The sequence below is a fragment of the Haemorhous mexicanus genome, chromosome 3, assembly GCF_027477595.1.
Source record: "Haemorhous mexicanus isolate bHaeMex1 chromosome 3, bHaeMex1.pri, whole genome shotgun sequence".
In the NCBI taxonomy this organism is placed as follows: domain Eukaryota; kingdom Metazoa; phylum Chordata; class Aves; order Passeriformes; family Fringillidae; genus Haemorhous; species Haemorhous mexicanus.
In genome coordinates, this window is record NC_082343.1 from 71,347,402 (window position 1) to 71,371,156 (window position 23,755).

The window sequence follows — 23,755 nt, forward strand, 5'->3', positions numbered from 1 at the left end:
GGCCCCGGTGCCCCGGCCCCGCGCATCGGTGCCCGGCTGCTCGGAGCGACGGAAATCAATTAGGGTGGGAAAAAACCTCTGAGATCATCGAGTCCACCCTATGACCGAACATCACCATGTTCAACTAGACCGTGGCACTAAGTGCCACATCCAGTCTTTCCTTAAACACCTCCAGGGACGGGGACTCCACCACCTCCCTGAGCAGCCCTTTTCAATGTCTAATCGCCCTTTATGTAAGCAGTCCTACCTAATGTTCAACCTAAAGCTCGTCCCGCTCTGCCCCGCTTCCCCCCCGCCATCCCTAGTGGTGCGGTGTCAGTAGGCTGTGCCCTGGGGTCGCCTTTGCTTTACAAGCCGTGTTCCAGGTCGTCGCCTTCGTCTTTTGTGTGACCTCGTTCGTAATTTGACGTTCTGTTCCGATTACTTGCAGGGGATTGAGAAGGGAGGAGCACCTGGCTCCCGACGGCCCCTCCCCGGCTGCTCCCTCCCGAGCGGCCCGGGAAGCTCCCGGGGTGTGTGGTGGTCCCTGCTGTGTCCCCAGCCCCCGGCACCCCGCTGATGCCAGTGCCAGGCACGCTTGGCTTGATGGCCTGTCCGGGACGCTCCTTGTAGGCAGAGCTGGTGTCTTCTGTCAGTACCTATGCACAGGTGTGTCTCCATCAGTTTCCCGTGAGAGAGCAGGATACAAGTCCCTGTCCCCAAACACTTGGCTGGTGGCTTGATCCAGAGAGGTCCTTTAGGCATTAAGCCCATGTATGTTGGCTAAGCAAGGTTTCTTCTCTTCTCTGGGGAAAGCCAGTACCATGGGATAGGTATTCCATGGATGCTATTTTCACGGTATTGTGGTTGAGAGAGTAGTGGGGAGCTAGGATTGCAATTTGGGATTCTTTGGCTAGCCTGCAGTTGTTGAAGGGGAGCAGTCCTGAGGCCTGAGCAAGGCTCTCGTGCAGGTGCGGGTTCCAAATAGAATCCTTTTCTTTCAGAAGAGCCATTGAACATTTTTTCACTGTGGTGTGTGCCTGGTGCACAAACACAGGCTGTGTTTGCAGAGTGTTCTAAACATACTGTAGGGTTGGCTAAGATATGCCTGTGAATTGGAGGTGATTCCTTTCTATCAGAATGCTAAAGGGAATAGCCTTCCATTATAGCCAACTGAAACTTTGAAAAAGAAGAGACTGAATATGGAAAAATGACAACTCTTAAATAAATTTTTGGAAGTGGTTAATGACATGCTGCTGCTTTAGATTAGTAGAGAAGTCTAGGGATTTTTCTGTAGGAATAAATGGCATTCATGTGTGTCTTGAAAACTTAAACTCTGAATTAGGAGGCTGTAGTATAAAATTGATTAATAACTGAAAGGTAGACACTAATTCCAGTGAAGGATTAAATACCAGGAAATGAGCTCTGATTCTGACTAGCTTGCTCTGCAGCCTTAGGAATACTAGAGCATAGCTAACTTGAAATGTCAAAGCTTTTGCAGGTATTGCAGCTATGACTGAGCTCTTCCAATATTTTTGAGTTAAGTTTTCATGGTTACTTCTTTTTCCTAAGTACGAATTTATACATACATACATACATACATATATGTGTGTGTATATATATATATATACATAAATATGTATGTAAAACATACATGGGATGGGAGGAAAGCAATACTAAGGAAAGGAAGTGGTAATAAAACCACCAAAAAGGCTAGTTAAATGTTTGTTGCTGTTCTTTGATATAGTAAGCCTAGAACTGCTGCTTGTAAGAATAGCATAAATAAAGGCAGAGCTTTGGGTTTACTGTTTTATGAGAAAGAAATTTGATGTAAGTAAACCCCAGAAATTTTAGACATTTTTCATTTCCATCATCTGCAAAGGAAAGCCATCACAGGAATTACATTGCTGCTACAAAGCACCATACAGAACATGTCTTCAAAATCCCTACAATAATATGACAAATGCAAATGGGTAGTAAAGCAAAAGTAAATATGATAAGAAGATAGCTAATGTGTCCGAGCTGGGAATAATCAAAGGGAGACCTTGAGCTGTAAGACAGCTAACTGGTAAAAGGAAGTGCAAAGTTTCAGTGCTGTCAGATAGATTGACATGTAATATAACATGGCACAAATTCAACTGTATTGGATACTCAGAGGCTTTACTTCATGAAGCTTGGACAGTGGCCTATTTTTTCTCTTTTTTCTTGGTCTTTATTTTATGGCATTGCTGAGTTCACTCTTAGTTCTTTTTGTGTAAATTTAGATCCTTGGGTGAAAGTAAGATGTGAACAATTTAGGAAAAAATTAGAAAACAGATAAAACCATTAATATGAGATGATTTCCTTATGTAAACATCTAGCTAAAGTATATCTGCAGTTTGGAGGATATTTAGCATTAGTTATGAACTTTAAGGGGCCCCTAATGAAAGAAATTAGCAAAAGAAATCTAGCAGTGGTGCATATTTATTGTGTGCTGATCACTGGGGGCTTTTGAGCCTCGTGTAAAGGAATTCTTCTTTAGCTGATTGCAGAGACTGTTTCAGTATTTTGCAAGGCATTCCTGTGTAAAAGAGAAAGTTTCTGACTCCTTTCTTCATATAGTTAATTTACAGTCTAGTCTCAGGAGGCTGAGGGCAATAAGAACCTTGTAGCTCTCCAGAAATTCCACTGAGAACTTGTCACTTCATGTTTCAAAAAGTTGGCATATGAATTTTATGAAATAGTAAAATGTGTTTATATGGAACTTGGCAAGCTGTTCGATAAATTGCTTGTAGAAAAAGTGGTTGTGTTGCTTAGATCTCTGTGAATGGCTGGTGCATAAAAGCAGTTTTTTGACAAAGTAACAGCTTAGTTTGGCTTTTTCAGCCTAAAGTAGAATGTCATTTTGGCATGTTTCTAGTGAGATGACTGGTTTCTATGAAAGTTAAAAGATTTTTTTTTATTTTTTAAATAGTCAGATTTGAACAATGTTGGTGTTACATTTGAATGCACTGCATCATTATGTTTTTAGACATTTTGAGCAGCTGCAGCTTTTATTTAGTTCAGTAGTGTTTGTATGGTCTGATGAGGTCTGGAGGTACTACTTGTGCTATACATTTAGCTAAATTAGGCACCTGGGTCTACAGAACTTTCATTAATACCTCTGTAGTCCCGAAGGTGTAGAAAATAGGTATTTATATAAGCTGTCCAGTCCTTTATTTCATGTACACTAAAACTGGACCAGTGACTGATGGAGGAAATTGTGATATGAGCCTCATGATTGCAATTCAGTTATCAATATTAGCTCTTGATGTAGCTGGAAAATCTGTTACAGTTTTTTTGTTTGCTTCCAAAAAGAACTTAGCAGTACACATTCACATCTGTTTAGTAAAGTAAAGAATGCAACTTTTCCAGTCATGGTTAGGAAAATGTAGTTTTGTTTCATGCCTTACCTCTCCTCATTATGTTCCTTGCTGCCTCTTTGATTGTATTTTAAGCTACGATGTTGTGCTTAATTGATTCACTTCTTGTATCTCCTCCTCATATGAGAGGCAAGTTTTAGGATGAGTGAGGTTTGGAAATTGTGTTTGTTGTGTATGCCTGAGTTATTTTCCTTTACTTTTTTGAAATAATCAATATTTGAATACAGGCCGCTACAGAGTATTTCTTCACCAGGATGTCAGTCCACCTGCAGGTGGAGGTTTGCATGAGTCAGCAATCTGAAAAGACACCACTGCTGGTTAGTCAGGAGCGCAAGGAATAGTAGGATACTTGAGTCAAGTAGAAAATAGGCCACTCTGTTCTTCATTCTGTAGCAGCAACAGCAGATGCAACACTTGCAAAAGCTGTATCTTTATGTAAATACAACCTTTCTATTTTTTGCTACTTGTGCTTACCTGTAAACAAACAATCAGGGTGGCTGCTTTTTCTCAATCTAGGGCTATTTGATTTTTCTTTTGACTCACTATCTGCATTTGGGGAACAAAGGTTCTTATAAATATTACCTATATAGCTACTTGGAAAGAAAAAATAGGTTTGTAATTTTAGTTTAATCTGTATGTTTTAGAACACCTTTCAAAAAGCAAGTATGTGCTTTTTAATCTTGTAACTGAAGGAATGCCAAAAGTATGAAGTGATCAGCTTTCAAATCGATGGCAGTAGACAGGCCAGGATTTGTACCCTGGGCAGCTCCCAGGCTCACTGCCAGCTCAGTAGCTGATGCTGCCCTGGCAGACCCTCCTGCTGTAAAAGGTTTGGCTCTGCCCTGTACTTTGGATGTATCAGATGAACCAAGGATGTAGATTTATCTGCTACTGTAGTAGTATGCTTTTGTAGCTTGTCAGATTACTTTATTGTTATGGTACCTGTAACTTTTCAAAAGAGAGTTGGTATAAACCAGGTTTCATCTTAGATGCCAAATACGGAATTCCCTTTTGAAAACTGGACAACAGTGATGCAAGTCCAGAAACATCACTGTGGAACACAGGCATAGGAAGGGGAAGAAAAATGAAATATTCTTTCCTTCTTCTTACCCCTATTTTTCAGTATTATAAGTTAGTAACTGAAGAGGAGTTTGTTTTCCTCCTTGGACTGACACTGGTGTACAGAATCATTAATGTAAGGTTCTTAACTCACAGCTTCCAAGTCTACATAAGAGCTGAGTGCCCCCTTCCTGGCAGTGTTCAAGGCCAGGTTGGATGGTGCTCTGAGCAACCTGGACTAATGAAAGGTTTCCCTGCACAGGGCAGGAGGGTGGACCTAGATGATATTTAAAATTCCTTCCAACCCAAACCATCCCATGGTAGGTAGGATATGGAGAGAGAATGAAGGATTAAGCATCTAGCCAAGGCAACTATGTAATCTTTACACTGGAATGCTGCTTCTGATTGTAGCCATGTCAGCTTTCCTTTGTTTTAGTTTTTTATTTGATTATTATTTTTTGTTTGGAGCAGAAGTAGCAAAATTCTGATTAAGAAAGAGAAAAAAAAAATCTGCTATGAAGCATGGCTCCAATGGAAAAACAGAATTTCTGCTGGAGCAGCTTAGTGTATTTGGTATTTCTGCTAATATTACGTTTTCAGAGGTTGCGTATGGTCAAGGTGGTGGCTTAGGTCACTGTGGTAGTAGAAAACTGAAAGTGTAGAAAAGGTAAAGGTAATCTGCTTGATCTCTTAAATCAGTATTTGTATAGCAATTAATTTGTGTATTGTTCTCCCCATATTCTTATTTTGTAAAACTTAAGTAATTTAAGTTATATAGCAGGAGTTTGTCAGGAGAGGAAAGTTGCACTCAAGTTAGCTAAATGCTGCAAATGAGCAGCGTTGGTGGCAGAATATCTGGGGAATGAGTACATGCGTACTGCAGTTGCATTTACTCTTAAAAGAGAGGCAACTCACTGATGTGGCAAGGATTATACTCTCTTGAATGTGAAACTGGAATATTATTTACCAATGCAAGTTGATACTTGTAAGTCATTTGAGAGTCTATAATAATTTATATATTTACATTTTCTTACCCTCCTCTATTTGACATTGCCGTGAACATAAGTAATTTGAGTGTTGTGCTGTAGTTCCTTTTTACTAATATAAACCTGTGACAGGCTAAATCACAGAATTATTGACTGAAGTCAGAATGCAATGTATTAGATCTTAAACAATTACTTCTCTCTGCAGGAAAATCTCTTACCATTGTTGGAAAACCTATGGTTTGCTTTCCACTTCCATATTTTTTTCTTTTCCTGATGAAACTTCTTATCTTGAGGAAGGTAGAATAGTTGAAGGTGTTTATACCTTGCTAAAATCTCTCAAAAGCAAAGAAAACCTAAATACTAGAATTTCCTGCAAATCCTGAAAATACCACTTAACCACTAAATGCTCTCAATATGTGTGAGAAGGAGCAGCAGAACTAAACCAAACCTGTCTAACTAGTTGCCTGCCATGCATTCTAGCAGAAGAGTCCCCATCTAGGAAGAGATAATATGTACTTCATATCTGTGCCTTAACGAGAGCTGCTGTTGCAACTATACCATGGCTTTGCTTCCTGCTCAAGAGGGTAGTGCAAGTGGTGATGAGTAATTTTTAGTGCTTCCCACAGACTGTTGCATATGGTTTCTCCCATGGCTATTTTGTCATTTCTTCTGTTACTCTCCCTGAAACTAGGTACAGAAATGAGCTGTAAAGTGCAGCATCACCTTTCGGTGGTGTGATGGCAGTAGGAGCTTGAAGAAAAGGGGTCAGTAGGATGTAGAAGGGTTTGTGTTTGAGAAAAACAGATGGGTTTTTTCCCCAGCTTGTAAAGAAAGAATTGTACATAAATTAGGCCATAAGATGTGAAGGAAAAACTTTCAAAGTTTAGTGGTGGTTTTTGTTGTTTTTGTTTTTTTTTTAAAGAAATGAAGAGGGCAAGAAGGTTCCTGTTTCTGAGTGAAGGGGTTAAGAGTCTTCTAGTAGAGCTGCCGAAAAGGAAGTGAGAGGTTCAAGGGGAAGAAGAGTTTTTTTTCTGCCCCCCAAAGCAAGACAGACCATGGACTAGGTCAGAAACTAAGTGCTTCTTTGTGTGAACTGCTTGACATAGCAATTTAGTATGTTGTGTTTCTGGGTTGTCCAATCTAACAGGTTATATTGTGAGTAGACATGTAGAGGTCTAAATTTTGTAAATTTATTTTCAACATGAGTATTTTCACATCATGTATGATTTGAAAAGAAACCAAAAAACCAGCAAAAACCCCAAAGCCCCAGAAATTGCTGTGGTTCATAATGCTGCAGATGTCTTTGTACAAGTAACCAAAGTTTCTGTGGAATGTCCTAACCAAATTGCACTAGAGATTTACCAGTAACATTAAATTTTCACCTATGTTTTGAAAATACCTTCTGAAATGCTGTTTGCCTCTTCTGCAGCCCTAATCAAGCTCATGGATTTTTGCATAGACTTGGGTCAGAAGGTGTCTTTGTCCTCTGGTTGTAGCAGCAGAGCTCTGTGTTGAGATGTGACTCTGTTTGAGTGCACTTGCTGCTGCTTTGTGTTGGGCCCAGGAGGAGCTGTGGTCTACGTGTGTCATCAGGAAGGGATTGTTAGCAGCAGGGAGAGGCAGCTCTAGCGTTCTGCTTCCAAAGATGTCATTCTTTGAGCTCCTTTGCTGGCATTTGAGAACTGACATACACTGCAGTTTTATTTTATTTATTGTTTTTTTACTGCAACAAAGTGTTAGAACTTAAAAAAGATTTATTTGTTTCAATAACAGCACATATGCTGAAACTGGTCCAGGACAACTGCATTTAGAATAAATTGGCTAACTTAGTATGTGACTTCAGGAAGTGAAGAACAGTTTCTACTTGTGTAGCAAACACAAGAAGTTTATTGTTTTAACTTGACTTGAGTTTCATGTTTTCTAAATAATATAGGTTTATAAAAGACCTCCCAGCTCTGGGAGCTTGGTTTACATGGTCTGCTTGACTATAAGTTAGATGACTGACAGATCACAATAATAGTTGTGATGATATTAAAAATCATTACACTTCTTGTGAAGTTCATTATCTCAATAGATTCAAGAAGAAAAAAGTGCTGAAATATTTAAACCAAAATTTGTTGCCAAGAGAGTCCAGGGAAAGTCTTTAACTCAACTGAAACTTAACTTCTATGTCTGAATTTTCTATAACATTTTTTTAGACATTTCTGTGGGTGTACAACACTTTCGTTTATTGTTGGGAGTTTGTTTGAGAGAGTTTATGAAATATTAGTGTGTCTAATAAGAGGGAAGCAATGTTTTGGAGATCGTGTCAACTGACCTTTACAAAATGGGTGTCTGGAAGTGTGGGTTGGGTTTTTTGGTTCATGTGTTGTGACTGGGGTTTTTATCCTTTATTATTTAATTATCTTATTTTACCTTATTGGAAAGCACAGTTGACTTTTCTGGTTGTGAGAAAGATTGAAGAAGCTGAGATTACTGAAAGAGTGGATTGCTGAAGGGCATTATTCATGTTCATGTTTGCTTCTCTCTTTTCTGGGCTTAGCAATCTTTAAAACAATATTTTCAAATGAGGCCACTGTATAACTGCTTGTTTCTCCTCAGTTGTCATCTGTTTTCTACAAAATTCACAATCCTGAAATATTCCACAGTTGTTTATTTTGTAGATGAAACCTCACTGAAAATTGGCTTTCCAGTAGGCAGAGCAATGGCCATAGCTTTTTGTGTGTGCTGGGAATGTCAGGTTGTTCAGTTAAGCATCAGGGTTCTGGGCTAAATAAAAGCTATAACATGGTGACAGTCTGGGACAGTGTGTCTTTAAACATGTGTTCCTATGAAGTGGGCCTCGTGTGCAGTATGATTTTATTTTTGTTCACTCTTTGCTGACTTGAGTAGAAAATGCTATTGATCTTTTTGCAGTCAAGTGAAAATAAGAGTTACAGGCAATTGACTTAAAGGCAGAAGCTAAATCTGCTAGAATGGAAACTGCATCTGGAAGTATGCTTCACTATTTTGAAGCAATGTATCTGCTTTCCTCAGGCATTAGTTGAAGGAAGAATCAATCCTTTTTGTGTGGCCAGAAGGTCTTCTTCCTCTTTTGTCCCTCTTTTGTTTTGCCGTATTTATTAGAGTACTTGGAAGCATTCACACAGGTTATGCTGGGATTCAGCCCTGCCTGATTGTCCTTGACTTTCCCACCTCATTGGTAATGTTGTGGGGTCTGAGAGCCTGAGGAGATACAAGGGCCACTCATGCATGATATTTCTAGCAGAATGTTTGGCTCTCAAGTTGGTTGTTTTGAGAGAGATACTTCTTATAAGTAGTGAATTCTGCAAATTCAGAGGTGTTTAGAGAAAATTCTCACCTGTGTTAATATTGAATTACCATGGATTCACGTTAAGATTTAACACCTTGCGCCTTCAAAAATGCTGTGTTTGTTGCTTGCGTTAATTATCATCAGTGCAGCTGAGCGTGGCTGTCAGCTGATGTCTTTGAATGTGTCGATTCCTAAAACAGAGTTTCTGTATCAGTTGTTGCCTTGTTCTCAAGGGTGTTGTAGACTTCAAAGTTAGCTTATGTTCATATCTTTTGATTAAAACCAGTCATTGTACTGGATAACCAGTTGTTCCTTTGCCTAGTTCTGCTTCAAATGAGAAACAGAGGTAGACAAATTGCCAGATTTAACTTGACCTTCAGAACAACCGAAAGACTTGTTATGAGTAGAATGCCATTTATTCTACTTCTAGTGTCACTTCAGTGATGGGAAAAAACCAGCATAAAACTTATCAAGTGATGTTCTTAAACCTCAGATTGTGACAGAAGCCTATTCTGACTATTGGACATGGAGTTCTAAAATTCAAAGGAAACAGAATGCTCCTCCCTTTCCCCAGGAACAGATGTGATAGATGACTTAAGACCTTATTTGTTTTTGAGAAGTAGCAAGGTTGTCTTAGTGGCTGGAATTAAGACCTCTATCTTTGAGAAATCCTCATGTCCTGACACTGAAGCGAAGAAAAAAAGTGGAGATGCTCCATTAAAAAAAATCAAAAATTAGGATTTTTTTATGGTTTAGACTGAATTAAATTAGACCTTGGGGTGACTTTATGGAGTTTCAATCCAGTCCTTCTACTTTATTGTGAGGGAGTTGTTTCAACTTTGCAACTTTTCAGCTGTAATAAATGTGTTCTGTCTCACTCTGCCCTACTCTGCCCATATGGAATTTGGGTCTTGCTTCTTATTCATGGTCTGGGCACAGCTTTAGAACCAAAAGGCTAATTTACCACCTAAGAATTATACCCACATTGTGTTAGCAAGCTTTTGTGTAGGTCTGGCTTTGAGAATTGATAATTTCACTGTAATAGGTTTGAGTTAGGAAGGCTGAAGGAAAAGAACAGAAAATTTTGATAGATCTCTGATAAATCTGGACTTTGATGTGCTTTAGGGGAACATTTGATTATGTCATGAGTCAGAAAAAGAAAACTGAGTAATTGCAGTTTTTAGGCCATTGCCCTCCCCCCTTTTACACTGAGTCAATAATTCTGCTTGTTCTGCTATAGGCAAACCTAATGCATTATAGGGGTTTAGAAAAAAAAATCTGCACCTGGTATTTGAAACATGTTCTTGCTAAAAAAGATCCCAAAGTACAGACTTCCTGCTATTTGGTGATTTGATAGTAATTTCCCAGCTATCCAAGTTGCAGTATTTAGCACTACATAGAAAGAGCTGTGATGCAGATTAAGCTGGACAGTGTGGTTATGGTATGGCTTTAGGACTTAAAAAACTCCAAAACCAGGCCGCTCATTTCTTCACATTTATAGTTAGTTGCAAGCATTCTTCGTAAGTGAGTTTATGAAGAAAATGGCAGATTCTTTTTTTTGGCATAGTCTTAGGACCCTGTTTCTGTGATCCTAGTACGTAATTTGCTGACAAATAAAAATTTGTTTCCTCTTTATTTCAGAGTTATTTTTCTCCTTGCTGCTGCTGTTCCTTGTTTTAAGGTAGCAAATCCTCACGTGCAGGGAGATATTTCCTAAATCTATTCATTATCTGTAATCAAGCCTGTCTGTAAAGAAATAAAATCATGTGCAGCTCTCTCTTCTGCTTAAATATAGCAAATTCTGGAAAAAGCTACCTGAAGCAACAGAATAACTTTACAGCTTTCAGGGTTTAATGTGAACACTTTAGTTCTTACCCTTACAAACAGGCTGTCAAGTCTGCTTACCCCAATCTGCTATGAATGTACTTGTATGAAATTCACAGTTCTCAGTCGCTCCAGATTCTTAGGAATCAGTCTAATTTTAGCAATGGCAACAACACTGTAGCTGGTTGAGGTTCCTGAATTTTCATCAATAAATTTGGAGTGAGGGTGGTAGTGATTGAAATTGTGCTCTCTTTCCTTGCAAATATAAAGTTTTATTGTTATAGTGTAAAGGATAAATTTTAATAGATTAGGTTGGTAAGATTTCCAGTGGTTTGGTATTACATAGATCTTAGACTGTCTGTGATGTGAGTTAACGTGAAGTTGTTGTTAACAGTTAGAAGGTATCTATGCTGCAAAGATTTGCTTTTAAATTTCTGAATTAGAAACTACTGCAAGAAAGAGAAGAGCATATGGTTGAGTTATGTGTAATGGTGCTGATGGATTACTTTTAGTCTCCTCACATTGATATTAAGAGACCTCTACTCCCCGCTCCTAGTCTAATGAAGTCATAGCTGGGAAAAGGCATCTTTTTTTTAATGACAGAAAACCTTATCAGTGCTCAGATTCACTTTTTGTCCTTTTAATCAGCTGTCTCCTCATGCATGAAGAACACATCATTTATGTTCGGTGAAGTTTGTGGGGGATTTATAGCTATTCAGCATCTTTTGTGAAGCTCTGTAGGCAGGCAATATCAAGGGCATTGTGTTTAATAACAAGTAGCTTAGCATCATTTTGAGAACTGCCTTGTTCTTTAACATGCACACTTCCCCCTGAGTTCATAAACTGTTTTACAGAGGAGTAAACAGGGGGAAGGATAGCCATATCACTAGTGTGATTTAGAGATACATTTGGGGTTGTTCTACAGATTATAAAGCAAAATCTGTTTCAGTTTCTGAGGGAGTGCTGTGATAACACAGAGTGTCTATTAATAATATGATGCAGTTGGTACTTCTAATATGAACTCTTTTAGTCTGACTGGAACGTGGCAGGTTTTCCAGTGAAGCTGCATGTAAAAGTTCTTCTGCCAATTTCTCATAGTGTATGTGATGAAAGTCAGATATCTTTTCAAAAAGCCTAATTGTATTAATCAGTTGCTCTGTACTTGAATGTCTCTGCCAATTTATAGTAGACTTAAGCTTAGAATGCCTAATTTCAACAAAAAAAAATCTGTTTTCTTGAAAGGTTTTTTTTAAGCAACTAACCAACCAAGAAAAAAACCTAATTATTTAAAAAATTCAGATTGCATTATAATTCCCGAGTTAGCCTTCTTTTGGCATGCATTTATGCCTGACATTGGCAAGTCAATGACATTGGCAATTATTGAAAAATGGAGTAGTAAGCCATACAGCATTCAGGAATTTGGTATTGCATTTTGAGAAGAGTAACATCTAAAACGACGCACAGACTTGTGCCTTTTGGATGTGTTCTTAGGTTGTTCTATAGGGTTTAATGGGTAGACTTTAGGTCCAGGAGGTAGCAGAAGATAGAGAAAAGTGCTGCTGCCTTGTGTTATTCTGTGTATATACTGAGCTATCTGGTGTCATCTGATGTTTGGAGTGAGACCTAGAGGAGTTCAGTAGGTATTATCAGGCCAATGAAGCTGAGAAGCATTTAAACCCCTTTTTCAAAATGGAGATTGTAAGTACTTGAGACAAAGAAAGCCAAACCAAAAACTAGAAATGCAGTATTTACTGTAGCATACTGTCTCCATTCCAAAAAGCTTTTTCCTTTTGGTTACCTGGATAACCCTTGGACATTCTATTTTCACTCTAGTTATTTTTAATATTGTGTAGTAGATACTGTCCTGTTTGATATAGGTTTGTTGCATTGTTCCCACTCCTCAAGTTTACTTGTAGATGTTTCAGATAAGATACAAGCTTGGCTTTTGAAGATTGAATGTTTACTGCCTGATGGGGAGGTTGGTTTACCACCCTGCTGTTGTCCCCAAGAATTGGTTTTTGTAACCCAGTGGGTGACAAGCCAATAACTACACAATTGAGAGAGACATTGATTTTTTTTTTTTTTTTTTCATAGTTCTGCAAGTCTGGGTGCCCAGTGGAATTCCACAAATCAAGCACAATAACTATCAAAATCTTTTGCTATTTATATGTCAGCAAACAAAGAAATTAGTGTTCATTGGCTACACTTTACATAATCCTTGTATTAATTAGTGTTCTATCTTCTATTGGTTAATGATTCTCTCTTCTCATGCTAATCAGTCCCATGGTGTTTCTCTTCTCTTGGGCCGGTGGGTTTTGGGTCAATGATCTGTGAGTGGTGGTTGGGATCTCCCCCTGCAGAATTCCCTTTTACCCAGTCACAGCTGGTTCAGCACAGTTGCTGGGTAAGGTTTATTTGTTTCTTCCTTATCTTGGGAGTTCTGCCCGATGTCCTTGTGGCCCATAAATTCTGCATTCTTTGTGTCTGCTGTCAGTGGTACATCCTTCTCCCCAACTTTGTTAACCTCTCACACCCTCTGGGTGTGAGATCACTGAAGCCTGCCAGGCCCTAAAGCTTAGCAAGACAATTCTACTAATCAGTAATTTGTCTTTCTGCATATCACTTAGAGCTTGTGGGCTGCTGTCTGTTTCACAGACTAAATCTCCCATCTTGTTGATTAGGCTTGAAAGTATACAAAAATCAAACATGAAAGAGCATCCTTTCTTAAGAAAATGTTACATATTCCATATTTTGCAAAACTGCCACTGAGAGGAAAGCCCAGGTTCAGGTGACATACATGTCTGCTCTTTCTCTATGAGAAGTCATTTCCTGTGCCTGACACATGTGATGTTCTGTTTGCAACACCAGGAAAATTCCCATCAAACCTCCCATCAGTACAGAGGCCAGCTATGCAGTCCACAGACAGTACTGAAACTCTTCACAGCAGCAGGATGAGGTATGCACCTGCTGGTTTCATCCATTCTTTTCATGGCCAAAACCAGCCGGTTGTAGTTCATGTTGTAGTGAACTTGTCCGGGTCTGGGTTGTTGGAACAGCCTGTAGCTGCTATGAAGTTTTAGCTGTGAAGGTGAAGAAGGACAAATCTTTTAAAGGGCTTTTCAAATTTCTGCTTACCATCCTTACTCTTTCACATTTTGAGTTTCTTATGTAGGTCTCAAAATGAACTAATGGAAGTGCATTGAAATACAGTGTATACTGCTGGCTAGAAATAAATTAAGATCAGTCTGTAGATTCACAGCCTCTGTCATTTGTGACTGGTTGTCACATGGATGAAAATGAGCTGTCTGAGCTGCTGACTGGATAAGGCTTGATAGGTTTGGAGGACAGCAGTAAAAGAAAATTACTTTCCTAGTCTGGTATAGAGCATTCACCCTAGAGACACCGTGTGTAGATTTTTTGATCTAGTAATTCTTTTGGCTTAGGGACTGCTTCTATATCCATAAAACACTAAAGCACAAGAACTCACTACTTTTTGGAAAGGATTATGTCCCTTTTTCCAGTCAGTCATAGACTTTTCTGGTACTGTTACCTTTGTAAAGGGCTAGGGCCATGTGCTAAGTACAGAATTAAATCCATGAGAAGCTTGCCTAGGGTAACCAGTGCTGAGTATGATCTATTTAGTGGCTTGGCTGCCATGTTCCAGATGAGGTTTTCATTTAGCTTCTAGTTGCGTGCGCTTCAGTGTCATGGTTTGCCTTCCCTCTGGGGGAAAAAGGTTTGCAACTCTTTGTGATCTCCTGCTGAGTGATTAACTTACTGCTGTCTGGCATCAATTTAACAAAGTGGTCAGAATGTAACCAGATACTCCTCTGGACATTGTGTTCCAGGCAGTACTGTGAAGGACACTGAGCTCCGTGGTGTTCCCAGGCTTTGTCCTACAAAGTCTCAAATACTTAAATTCCATTAGTGTTGTTACAGGGGTGAATTGTTCTTGCCTATTGCTTTTTTTTCTAGCTAAGTCTTGACATGGTTTTATGGTGCACTTTTTTTTTCTTAAGAAAATATGCACTTTAATAGTTATTTATGGTATTGTGCACTTAATTTAAGGCAGCTATTATTAGTATACACAGTAAGGATAATATCTGTATTAACTGATGTGATAGTTGCAGTTCTAGCTTCAGAGTGATTGCAGTCTTTCAAGCCAAGTTCCTTGATGTGGATAATTAATTCTGAAGTTGGGATGTATGTTAAATTATCTGTGAATTCAAGAGAGACCATCATTGAAAGTCTTAAAATTTGAATAATTGGGATGAAACAATTGTTTGAACCATGCACTATTTTCAAATCCTCCTGTTTTTTTTTATGGTCTTGGGCAAGTTGTTTCTAGTTTTCCGTTCACTTGTTTGTAAAGTAGTTTCTCATATGATGGGAGGTCTCTGAAGTACAATTGCAATAGTTAAGACAGTTTAGCTCCTTTGAAATCTTGTAATTATTCTAAATCTTCTGAGCTACATTTTTTAAAAAGTGAATTTGGTACTTAGTTCTTTCCAAAGCATTTGGAGAATGGAAACTGAAAGTGTTACCCAGAAGAAGTAGTAATCATATTTTTGTTTTCTATATTGAGTACTACAGCTGGACATCAACCACTGAGTATAATTTTTTGGGGCAAGAGGACAGAGTGTTCCTTTGCATAGTGCCAGTTAAAATATTGACAGTAACTTCAAGGATTGCAGATTGGGATATTTATTGTGAGGGAGAAAAACTTGAAGACCAAGTTTTATAATGGAGGAATGTTCTCAATACATGCTGGCATGCAAGTGCCGATAACATGGGGACCTTTGTGTTTGAGTGCTGCCTATGGCAGTATGAAATACCTGTTGAAAAGTCTTCAGGAGGGCAGTATCTCATATTTGCAGTGTCATTTTGGTAAAAAGTTAATCCCTCTTAGAATAGCATGAATTGTAATATTTCTGAAACCAGAAGCAATACTGATTTTAGTCTTTAACCCCTAGTTTTGGATAAGGGAACTTGAAGCATAGAGAAGCCTTGTAGTTGTGTGATACGGTGCTTATTTTATCAGGCAAATTCCTCTGCATCAGTTTTGAAAAGCATTAATGAAAATTGTTAACTCACAGCTTCCTAAAGTATGGTTTCCCTTTGAGTTCTGCTTTGCTATGTTTTTTGCTCAGATTAGTGAACACATTGCCACCATCAGCTTGGGGTGGCTGTTTGATACAACCTGCTTGATTGAACTTTGATCTGTGCCACTTGCTTCCTGCCCTCAGACAAACTCTCTTACAGTTGCAGGTTAAGACCTTCAAGTTAGTTGATCTGTTCCTGGGACAGTGTTTCTGCAGACCAGATAAAAATGGTTGTGGGCAGAGACCCTGCTTTCTGCTTGGCTATCCCTGGCATGGGTGTCTTTTGCCTCATACCAGAGCTGTGTGGTTTGTGGTTGTTGTTTGGATTTGCTGTTAACTTGATCATGCTTGCTTTGCTCCAGTTAAAAATGTGCTGATATAGGATCTGTCAGAAAAGGATTTATAAAAACTTTCCTGCTGTGTAATTCCATACAATTTATTGACATGTGTTTAGAGTTCAGTAGAGTTTTTCTAAAAGGAAATATAAGTATTTCCCCCTGTCTCAAGTGTTTTGTGAGAGCATTGGTCTTTAGGGAGTTGAACAGTGTTCTCACCTATCACACACACCATTTGATATTATTTATTGAATTCTTACAAGTGGGGAAATAGCTAATAAAGTATCTATGTGTTCTTTTCTTTGGACACGTCACTGAATATCCAGAACTGTTTGTTTCATCAGATTGCACTGGCTGACTTACTTTTGAAGTTTTGAATATACTGCTTTTTTTTTCGAATTATCTTGAATAGAAAATAATTATTAGTTAAAATACCACTTGGTGGACATCTTTGGAAAGTGCTTTAATTAGCTCAAATATTTCTATAATAAGGACAGCTAACTTTGGAAAAGTATTTGTATAGACTTGTATTTCTGCTAAAGCAAGTAAATAGTATCTAAAGGAGGCCGTGTTTATAATTCCAAAGCTGTTGGTAAAAAAAAAAAAAAAAAAAAAATCCTCAGGTCAAGAATACAATCTCTTTGGAGTTCTTTATCCTTGCCACCCATTTATTATAAATAAGCATTTCATTATCCCCATTTTTGCTAATTTTTTACAAAACCTAGTGTTTTAGAACTGTCTGGGTTGCAGCTCAGTAAGACTGCCTCCTTTCCCCACATGCTGTAATACCTTAGGTTGTTGGATTGGTTGGGTCTTTTTTTAAAGCACCTTTCATAATTTCTCATTTGTATCTTGAAGTCCTGCATGCAGTGGCTGTCTGACAAGTGCTGACAGCCTCGCCGTGGCAGTGGCGTTCAGCAGTGCTGCTGAAGGCAGTGTGTGCCAAGTGTCATGCCTGGTCTCTGCAGTGACCTTCACTCTGTGAAGATCTGAGTAACTGGATGCAATGCTTTGCATGTAGAACTAGTTCAAGGATGGCCATATCAGTGTGGTCCTGTGCCTGGTTCAGTAGATGTGCCAAAAGAAGGATGTGATGCAGTGCTGTAGTGACTACATTGCTTTGGGATTCCAGCTGATAGTTATGCACAGGATTGTTTCTACTGCATAGTTTAAAAATGACAATCATTTAAATGGCATGATCAATTTTCTATGTCCAGAGTTGGTTTTGGTTCTGTAGACAATATAATTTTGTCTTTGCAGTCTTTGTAAGCAACCTGAGTTGCTTACAGAGATTGATAGTTGAGGAACTGATACTTTGCAGTGTATGGAAATCCTCTGCATAGACAGCAGGACCATGTATAAGAGGGGATGGGCATTTATTATTACTGTTTAAAATTTGGACTAATTAATGAAATCAGAAACAATTCCTGAGACATAAGGTGTGATCTTATTACCTGTGAAGTTATACATTTTCATGTGTAGTTGGAAAGTATGTGGAGTTTTTATTGTTAAAATTTTATTTCAAAAAGTGTAGCTCAGTGTTAATTACAGACATGCATTGAGGGTTTAGCTGCTGCCGAAAACTACTGAGAATAATGGTTGCCTGTGTTACTTATGTGTAGACAGCTATTATTTCAAGTTATCTTGTCTCCACATTTTTCCACTCAGTCACTTCTTATCCAATGAATTTTGGAGGGAGAGGGTCTGGTGGAAGGTGGGAAACAGGCTGAAGCTGGCAGGGCACAGGCTTGGAGTTCAAAGCCAGAGAGACTGAATCACGTGCAAGTTCAGAATCTTTCTGTGTGGCAAAACAAAATGGTTTGGGACTGGAAGAGGGGCTAGCTGAGGTCTACCAGAAATGCCACAAGGAATTTGAATAGGGGCTTGTGGGTTGTTGAATTGTTACTGGTGAGTCTACAAAGGGGCATCGACAGATGAACAGGAATTGTACAAAGGGTATTGGTGCCTACCAACATCTGTCACTGACAGCTGAATCCTGCAAAACCATGTTGTAGGCTGGTTCTGTTATATCATGAAAGCTTCAAGATTCTACCTCCTTTTCCTGTTCTTTTGGTGCTCCCTCTAAATCACTTCAAGCTGTGATTATTTAAAAGGCTAGTACAGTGTTTGGGCTGGACTTTTTGTCATATTCTGGCTTTGTACATCAGAGCACAGCGTTTCATGTACTTTGTAGGGATCTGTCAGTAGCTAGTACTTATTATATAATTAGTTTAAAATAGTATTATTTCAGAAATAAAAGTGGATTGAGAGTAGCTCATAAAATCAAGAAAAAAGCTTGCCATTCCCAGATATTTCTAGGAGAATTTTCCAGGCATGGGATATGACTGCAGTGTTTCACAAAAGTAGACAGTATCTTGGAATTTCAGAGAAAGTGTCCTCTAAAATTCTGTGTTTGCAGTTATCTGCAGGTATTATGTCTGTTTTCAGAGAGAAATGGATATAGGTTAACCAAGTTTTTTTATAAGGAAGTTTTTGTTTGGGAGCTGTAAGGTCTTTGTTAAGAGAAAACATGCTTTTTATATAAAAGTGTAATTTATGCATAAAAGCAGATTGGCTTTTCAGCTTCTTGATCCAGATCAAATTAAAGTGTTTCATCATTATACTGATATTGATTGGTGCAATGTAAGTCAGAGCTAAATATATTTTTCTTTCTCTCTTTTTTTTTTTTTTTTTTTTTTGTGTGTACAGAAAAGATGAAAAGGAGTATGCACTGAAGCAAATTGAAGGTACAGGGATATCCATGTCGGCCTGTAGAGAGATTGCAGTAAGTGTACATAAATGAAAGTAATTTTAATGATATTATTCCTCAACAAGTATTTTGTTTTCCTAGAATTAAGTAATGTGGAGATTATCCAAGTATTTTCTTTAAAGTATGCAAGCATGGAAATTTTTTCAGATCTGAGCCTTTTAAAGAAGCTTTTAAAATCATAATTTTCTTTTAGTTCTTTTCAGGTAATTGCAATGTCTCTTTCTGATATAATTTTGTTTCTTCTTCTTTTATGTGTTGAGAGGGAAATAAATATGAACTTCTAAATGAAGACTTACTTTAAAAAGGAATGTTTTTAAAATGACTTGAAAGAAAAAGGTTCTGAAAGATTACAACTACCATCTGAAGTCCACTTACTAATAATGTATTTTATTTTAGACTGATGGTGACTTGTTCTTTAGTATCTGAGAACATTTTGTTCTCCTCGTTTTTAATTTGTTTTGCCAAGTACAGGGAAATTTCATAGCAAAATGAAAAAGAGCTTTAATTATGTTTTATTACATGTGTCTTTTATTGCATACTTATTCCTTTGAATTTGGTAAAAATTAAGTGTTTTGTAAATAAAGGTGGAATTTGATCTTTAAATGTTTATGTCTGAAAATGTGCATTACTGACAAAATGCTGGATACTGAGTAGAATTTTGTAATGCAAGTATTTCTTGCATTGCAAAAGGAGTGCACTTGCTTGATTAAATATTTGCCTTGTCTTACTGCTGTCACTATGCAGTCAGCTGTTGAATGTATCTTAGGATTGTGCCTAAAGCTTTTTATAATCTGGTAGTGTTGCATTGAAATACAGCATTCAGATATGGAATGCAATGTGAGGCATTAGAAACTCATGGTGTCCATGAACTGAACAAACCACTGGGTTGTGTTTAGTGCAGTGTCCATGGTGATTCTGTATGAAGAGACTTAACAGATAAAACTGCTGTCCTTTTAAAGTGCTTATCACTATAAGGTCAAGGTCACTCATGGATTTGAGAGGTGGCCGCATTGCTGTCAGTCACTTTACACAGGATTTACCCAGTGACCTTCTTTTGCTAATATTTCTGCCTTTGGAGGAAATAGGAAATCCTCTTTTAACATCAGTACTAGGTTATATTCTTGGTACTACAAAGTCATTTTTGACAATATTGAGGTTTTTTTTTTTTCCCCTTGGATTCTTGTCCTTTGTTTTAAATTCTGCTGCTCTGGAGATGTGTGGATTAGTCTGGAGAAGACTTTCCTGTGGGCATGGTAGCACTGTGATATGGAGCTGGTTCTGCCTACCTGGACAAAACAATGTAAGGAAGGAGAGAGTGTCAAATAATGTTTTAACTCCCATGATACATCACTTTTTTTTATTAATTAGTAAAGCTTTATACAAAGGTCAGTACAGCTTGTGAATTTTGACATCTGCTGTTTAAGTTACTTGACTGCTTTCAGTGGATCTTCAGGCAATTCTTCCATGAGTTAGATTTCATTCTTCTTCTTCTCACCTTATTGTAAAACTCTGTAACCTGAGCTAATGTAGCACATCAGCATTTGCCTCAGTGAAATTTCAGGGCAAATATTAGAATTGTGAAAAAGGTAAAGGTGAAATAATTGAAAAAAATTACCAAGTTTTTGTCATATGGCCAAAATCAAGTGCATTTTCCATAAATGAAACAGACTTCTAAATAATACATCAATAGCTTATCTTGTATTTAAAGGCTTGGATAGGTGACAAGGAGGGTAATGTTTACTGATTAAATAAAGCTTATCAGCCTGGACGGAGGCAATTTAAAAAATGTCATGAGTAGTTCTCTTGACACTTAACCCTTCCCCTTTGCTTCAGCAGCAAAACAAACCCAAATCCCACTTTGGAAGATGAGAAAATGACAGGGACACAAGTGTACCTGGTTCTGTGTATGTATGTTCAGAATATTTTAATAGTTCTGTGAACTTTAGACGCTTGACATTGTACTTAAGCAATATATTGCTGAACTGAAAGGCATTCAGTTTTACAGTCCAAGACCATTTTGTGTGTCTTATTGCATAGATATCTATAATAGGATCTGCTGGCTAACTTTCCCTAAAGGAAAAGGTGGATGATGTCTCTTCTGACATTACAAATCAAGTTGGTCTGTCTTTACTTAGGACTTCAAAACCCATAAAGTTTCTCTTACCACTATTCATTTGTAGGAGCTTTTTCTGGAAGAAAGTTTATATCAGTAAAAACATCATATAGGCAGTGGTTCCTGTGGCAAGTGATTGACGATTTATTTCAGCTGTAGAGTGATTCCTACTTAAAGAATCATTATTTCAGCCAATTCTGTTGTATTGAGTACCACAATATTAGAAAGGACTCTTTATACCTCGAAGAATTCTGTGAGTGTGTAAAAACTGAATCAGTTCCCTGTAACTCAAGTGTGGTCTGAAGATAATTGAAATGCTAACGATTTCTGTGTTCTTGTTATGAGGCAGATTATTGCTTGGCTTAAGCAACAGCATTTTTTGAAGAGCAGATCTGTAAAATGTGAATGGGAGTAATGAAATAGAGTGTTTCTATTTTTAGATGATTATTTAGTTAATGAATGTGACATTTCTTTCTGCTCCAGGCTTGCATTAGCTTATTTTGCAACCTGAGGTGGGTTGAAAGGAAGACTTTAATTCTGCTGCTTTTGTGTTTTACATTTTTTCCTTACCTTATCTAAGTAGGTTCTTTAGAACAAGAAGTGGAGAAACAGACCAGAGGAGTATTATTTGTTAAGGCTGTGTTTCCCTGTTTAATATCTCAGCTGTTACCTGTTAAGAACCAAAAGCAATGACTTGTAAAATGTGCAAACAGGTGGTGGTAATGGAATTTGGTGTTTCTGTATCAAAAAGCATGAGGGTAATACAGCTTTATCTGAGATTTCTTGTTCCAAAGGCTTCACTTCCTGTGAGAGTACATTCAGTTTAATTCAAGGACTTCTTTTTTCACAGACTATAAACTTTTAAGTGTGGATTTCAGGAAAACTTAATTCAGAAAAAAAGAATAGTAATAAGCCTTTTCTTAGTCAGTGCCATTCACCAATAGTGTAAATGTATGAATATGTATCCTGTCCCTGAGCATGGAAGAACTTCAGTGCAATTGTTTTTGGCTTATTTAGCTGATATTATGAGGTTGAAGATGGATTCACTAAGTGAATGGAGTGTGTCAAAAAGTGGGATCACGACCCTGGACTTTAGGAGAGCAGACTTGAACCTCTTCAGATATCTGCTTGGAAGTATTCTGTGAGATACAGCCCTAGAGAGAAGAGGGATTCAGAAAAACTAGTTGGTATTCAAGGATCAGCCTGTCCAAACTTAAGAAAGTTCCACCCCAGCAAGGGGGGAAAGCAAGCAAGGGCAACAGGAGGCCTGTGTGGATGAGAGAGGAGCTCCTTATTGAACCTGGACATGAAATGGAATTATATCTGAATTAGAAGCAAGGATAGGCATAACAAGAGAAGTATAGAGTTGCTGTTTGATCTTGCAAGAATAGGGGTTAGAAAAGCCAAGGCTGATACGGAGTTGGGTCTTGCAAGGGGCCAGAAGGGCAACAAGAAAGGATTCCACAAGTACGTGAATATCAAAAAGAATCCCAAAGAAAATATGGGCCTGCAAAAAGACCAAAGAAATTATGAGCCTGCAGCTGTATGGAAATAAATGGTATGAAAAATGCCAAGGTAATCAATATTTTCTTTGTCTCAGTGTTTAACAGTGTGTCCAGCCTTCAGGAGTCTCACGCTCTTGAGACCAGAGAGCAAGTTGAGGAAGGAGGAGGAGGAGGTCCAGGTTAGGGAGCACTAAAACTGGACATACACAAGTCTGTGGTACCTGGTGAGTTGCACCCACAAGTGCTTGGGAGCTGCTTGGATTTCCTTGTGAGACTACTCTCAGTTATCTTAGAAAGATAATGGTGAATTTTCTTTATCTCTTCTTATGGAAGAGAACTAGTGTCATTCCTGTTTCCAAGGAGGATCAGAGGAACTGCAAGTTGGTCCGCCTTAGTCGCTGGGAGTTTGATAAAGCAAATCCTCATGGAAACCATTTCCAAACACATGCAGGACAAGATGGTAATTGGAAGTAGTCAGCATGGATTTTGAAAGGGAAAATAATCCTTAACCAACCTGTTTGTCTTATATAATATGTCTGGCTTGGTGAATGGGGTGAATGCTGTAGATTCTGTTTATCTTGACTTTAGTAATCCATAATATTCTCACAGAGCAGCTAACACAGTCTACAGACAAAAATGACTTTACTAAAGGTTTCACATGAACCAGAGACTTGAGTCAAGACTTAGATGTTCTTTGTTCAACTTCTGGTCCTTTCTAGCTTTTTTTTTGCACCCTTGCCAATAAGAACTTCCCTTCTTCTGAGGATAGATTACGAACTGTAGCCTTCTTCTCTGTAAATAGTGACCTTAATTCTAAACTTAATTCAATTTTTCTATATCAGGGTGGTTTTATAGATCATTCTTTTTTTTTTTCCCTGTAGGGGAAAAAGAGACCAGGCTGTTGTAGATGATTTAAATGGGAGAAGCGGAGCCGCAAACCAGCATTGCTAGCCTAGTGTTTTTTGAGTGCCCTAAATTGGTGCTGCTTTGCCCTGTGTGAATGTTGGGTCTGGGTCCTGTAACCATTTTAGTTGCCACATCCTGTGCCTGTGTGTGCTGGTTGTTAGGGAAGGCTTCTCCTTCTGGGAGGCCTTGAAATGGTGCCAGTATGCTGTGGCACACTAGTGGGAGCATCAGTTGGCCTTTGTTGTTCAAACTTGTATTTATGGGTACAGGCTAAAATAAATTCAGACTATAATGTTAAATGAGTTACTGAAAGCTCAGTTGAACAATTTAGCATGCACAAACCATTCTCAGTCCTTTTGCCTACTTATGCAGTATATATTCCAAAGTACTGCAGCATACAAATATTTTGGTTCCTGAGGGTGGGCTAAGTTTTAGAAGCCTTATAGGTTAAATAATATATCT

General features: G+C 38.2%; 1 protein-coding gene across 5 annotated transcripts in view; it reads left to right on the forward strand.

Moving 5' to 3' along the window:
* The window catches only part of CDK19 (cyclin dependent kinase 19), a 120,377-nt gene that overhangs the window by 650 nt on the left and 95,972 nt on the right, over positions 1-23,755 (forward strand). For 2 of the 5 annotated variants that reach the window (XM_059842295.1, XM_059842294.1), the window contains exon 2: positions 18,709-18,784. The exons of 1 other annotated variant lie outside the window; for it this stretch is intronic. In XM_059842295.1, coding sequence (XP_059698278.1) covers positions 18,709-18,784 — 76 coding nt within the window. Of the gene's footprint in view, positions 1-521; positions 649-18,708; positions 18,785-19,967; positions 20,070-23,755 lie in introns of those variants that run through there. 2 more of the 5 variants (XM_059842296.1, XM_059842293.1) reach the window with 2 other exon arrangements.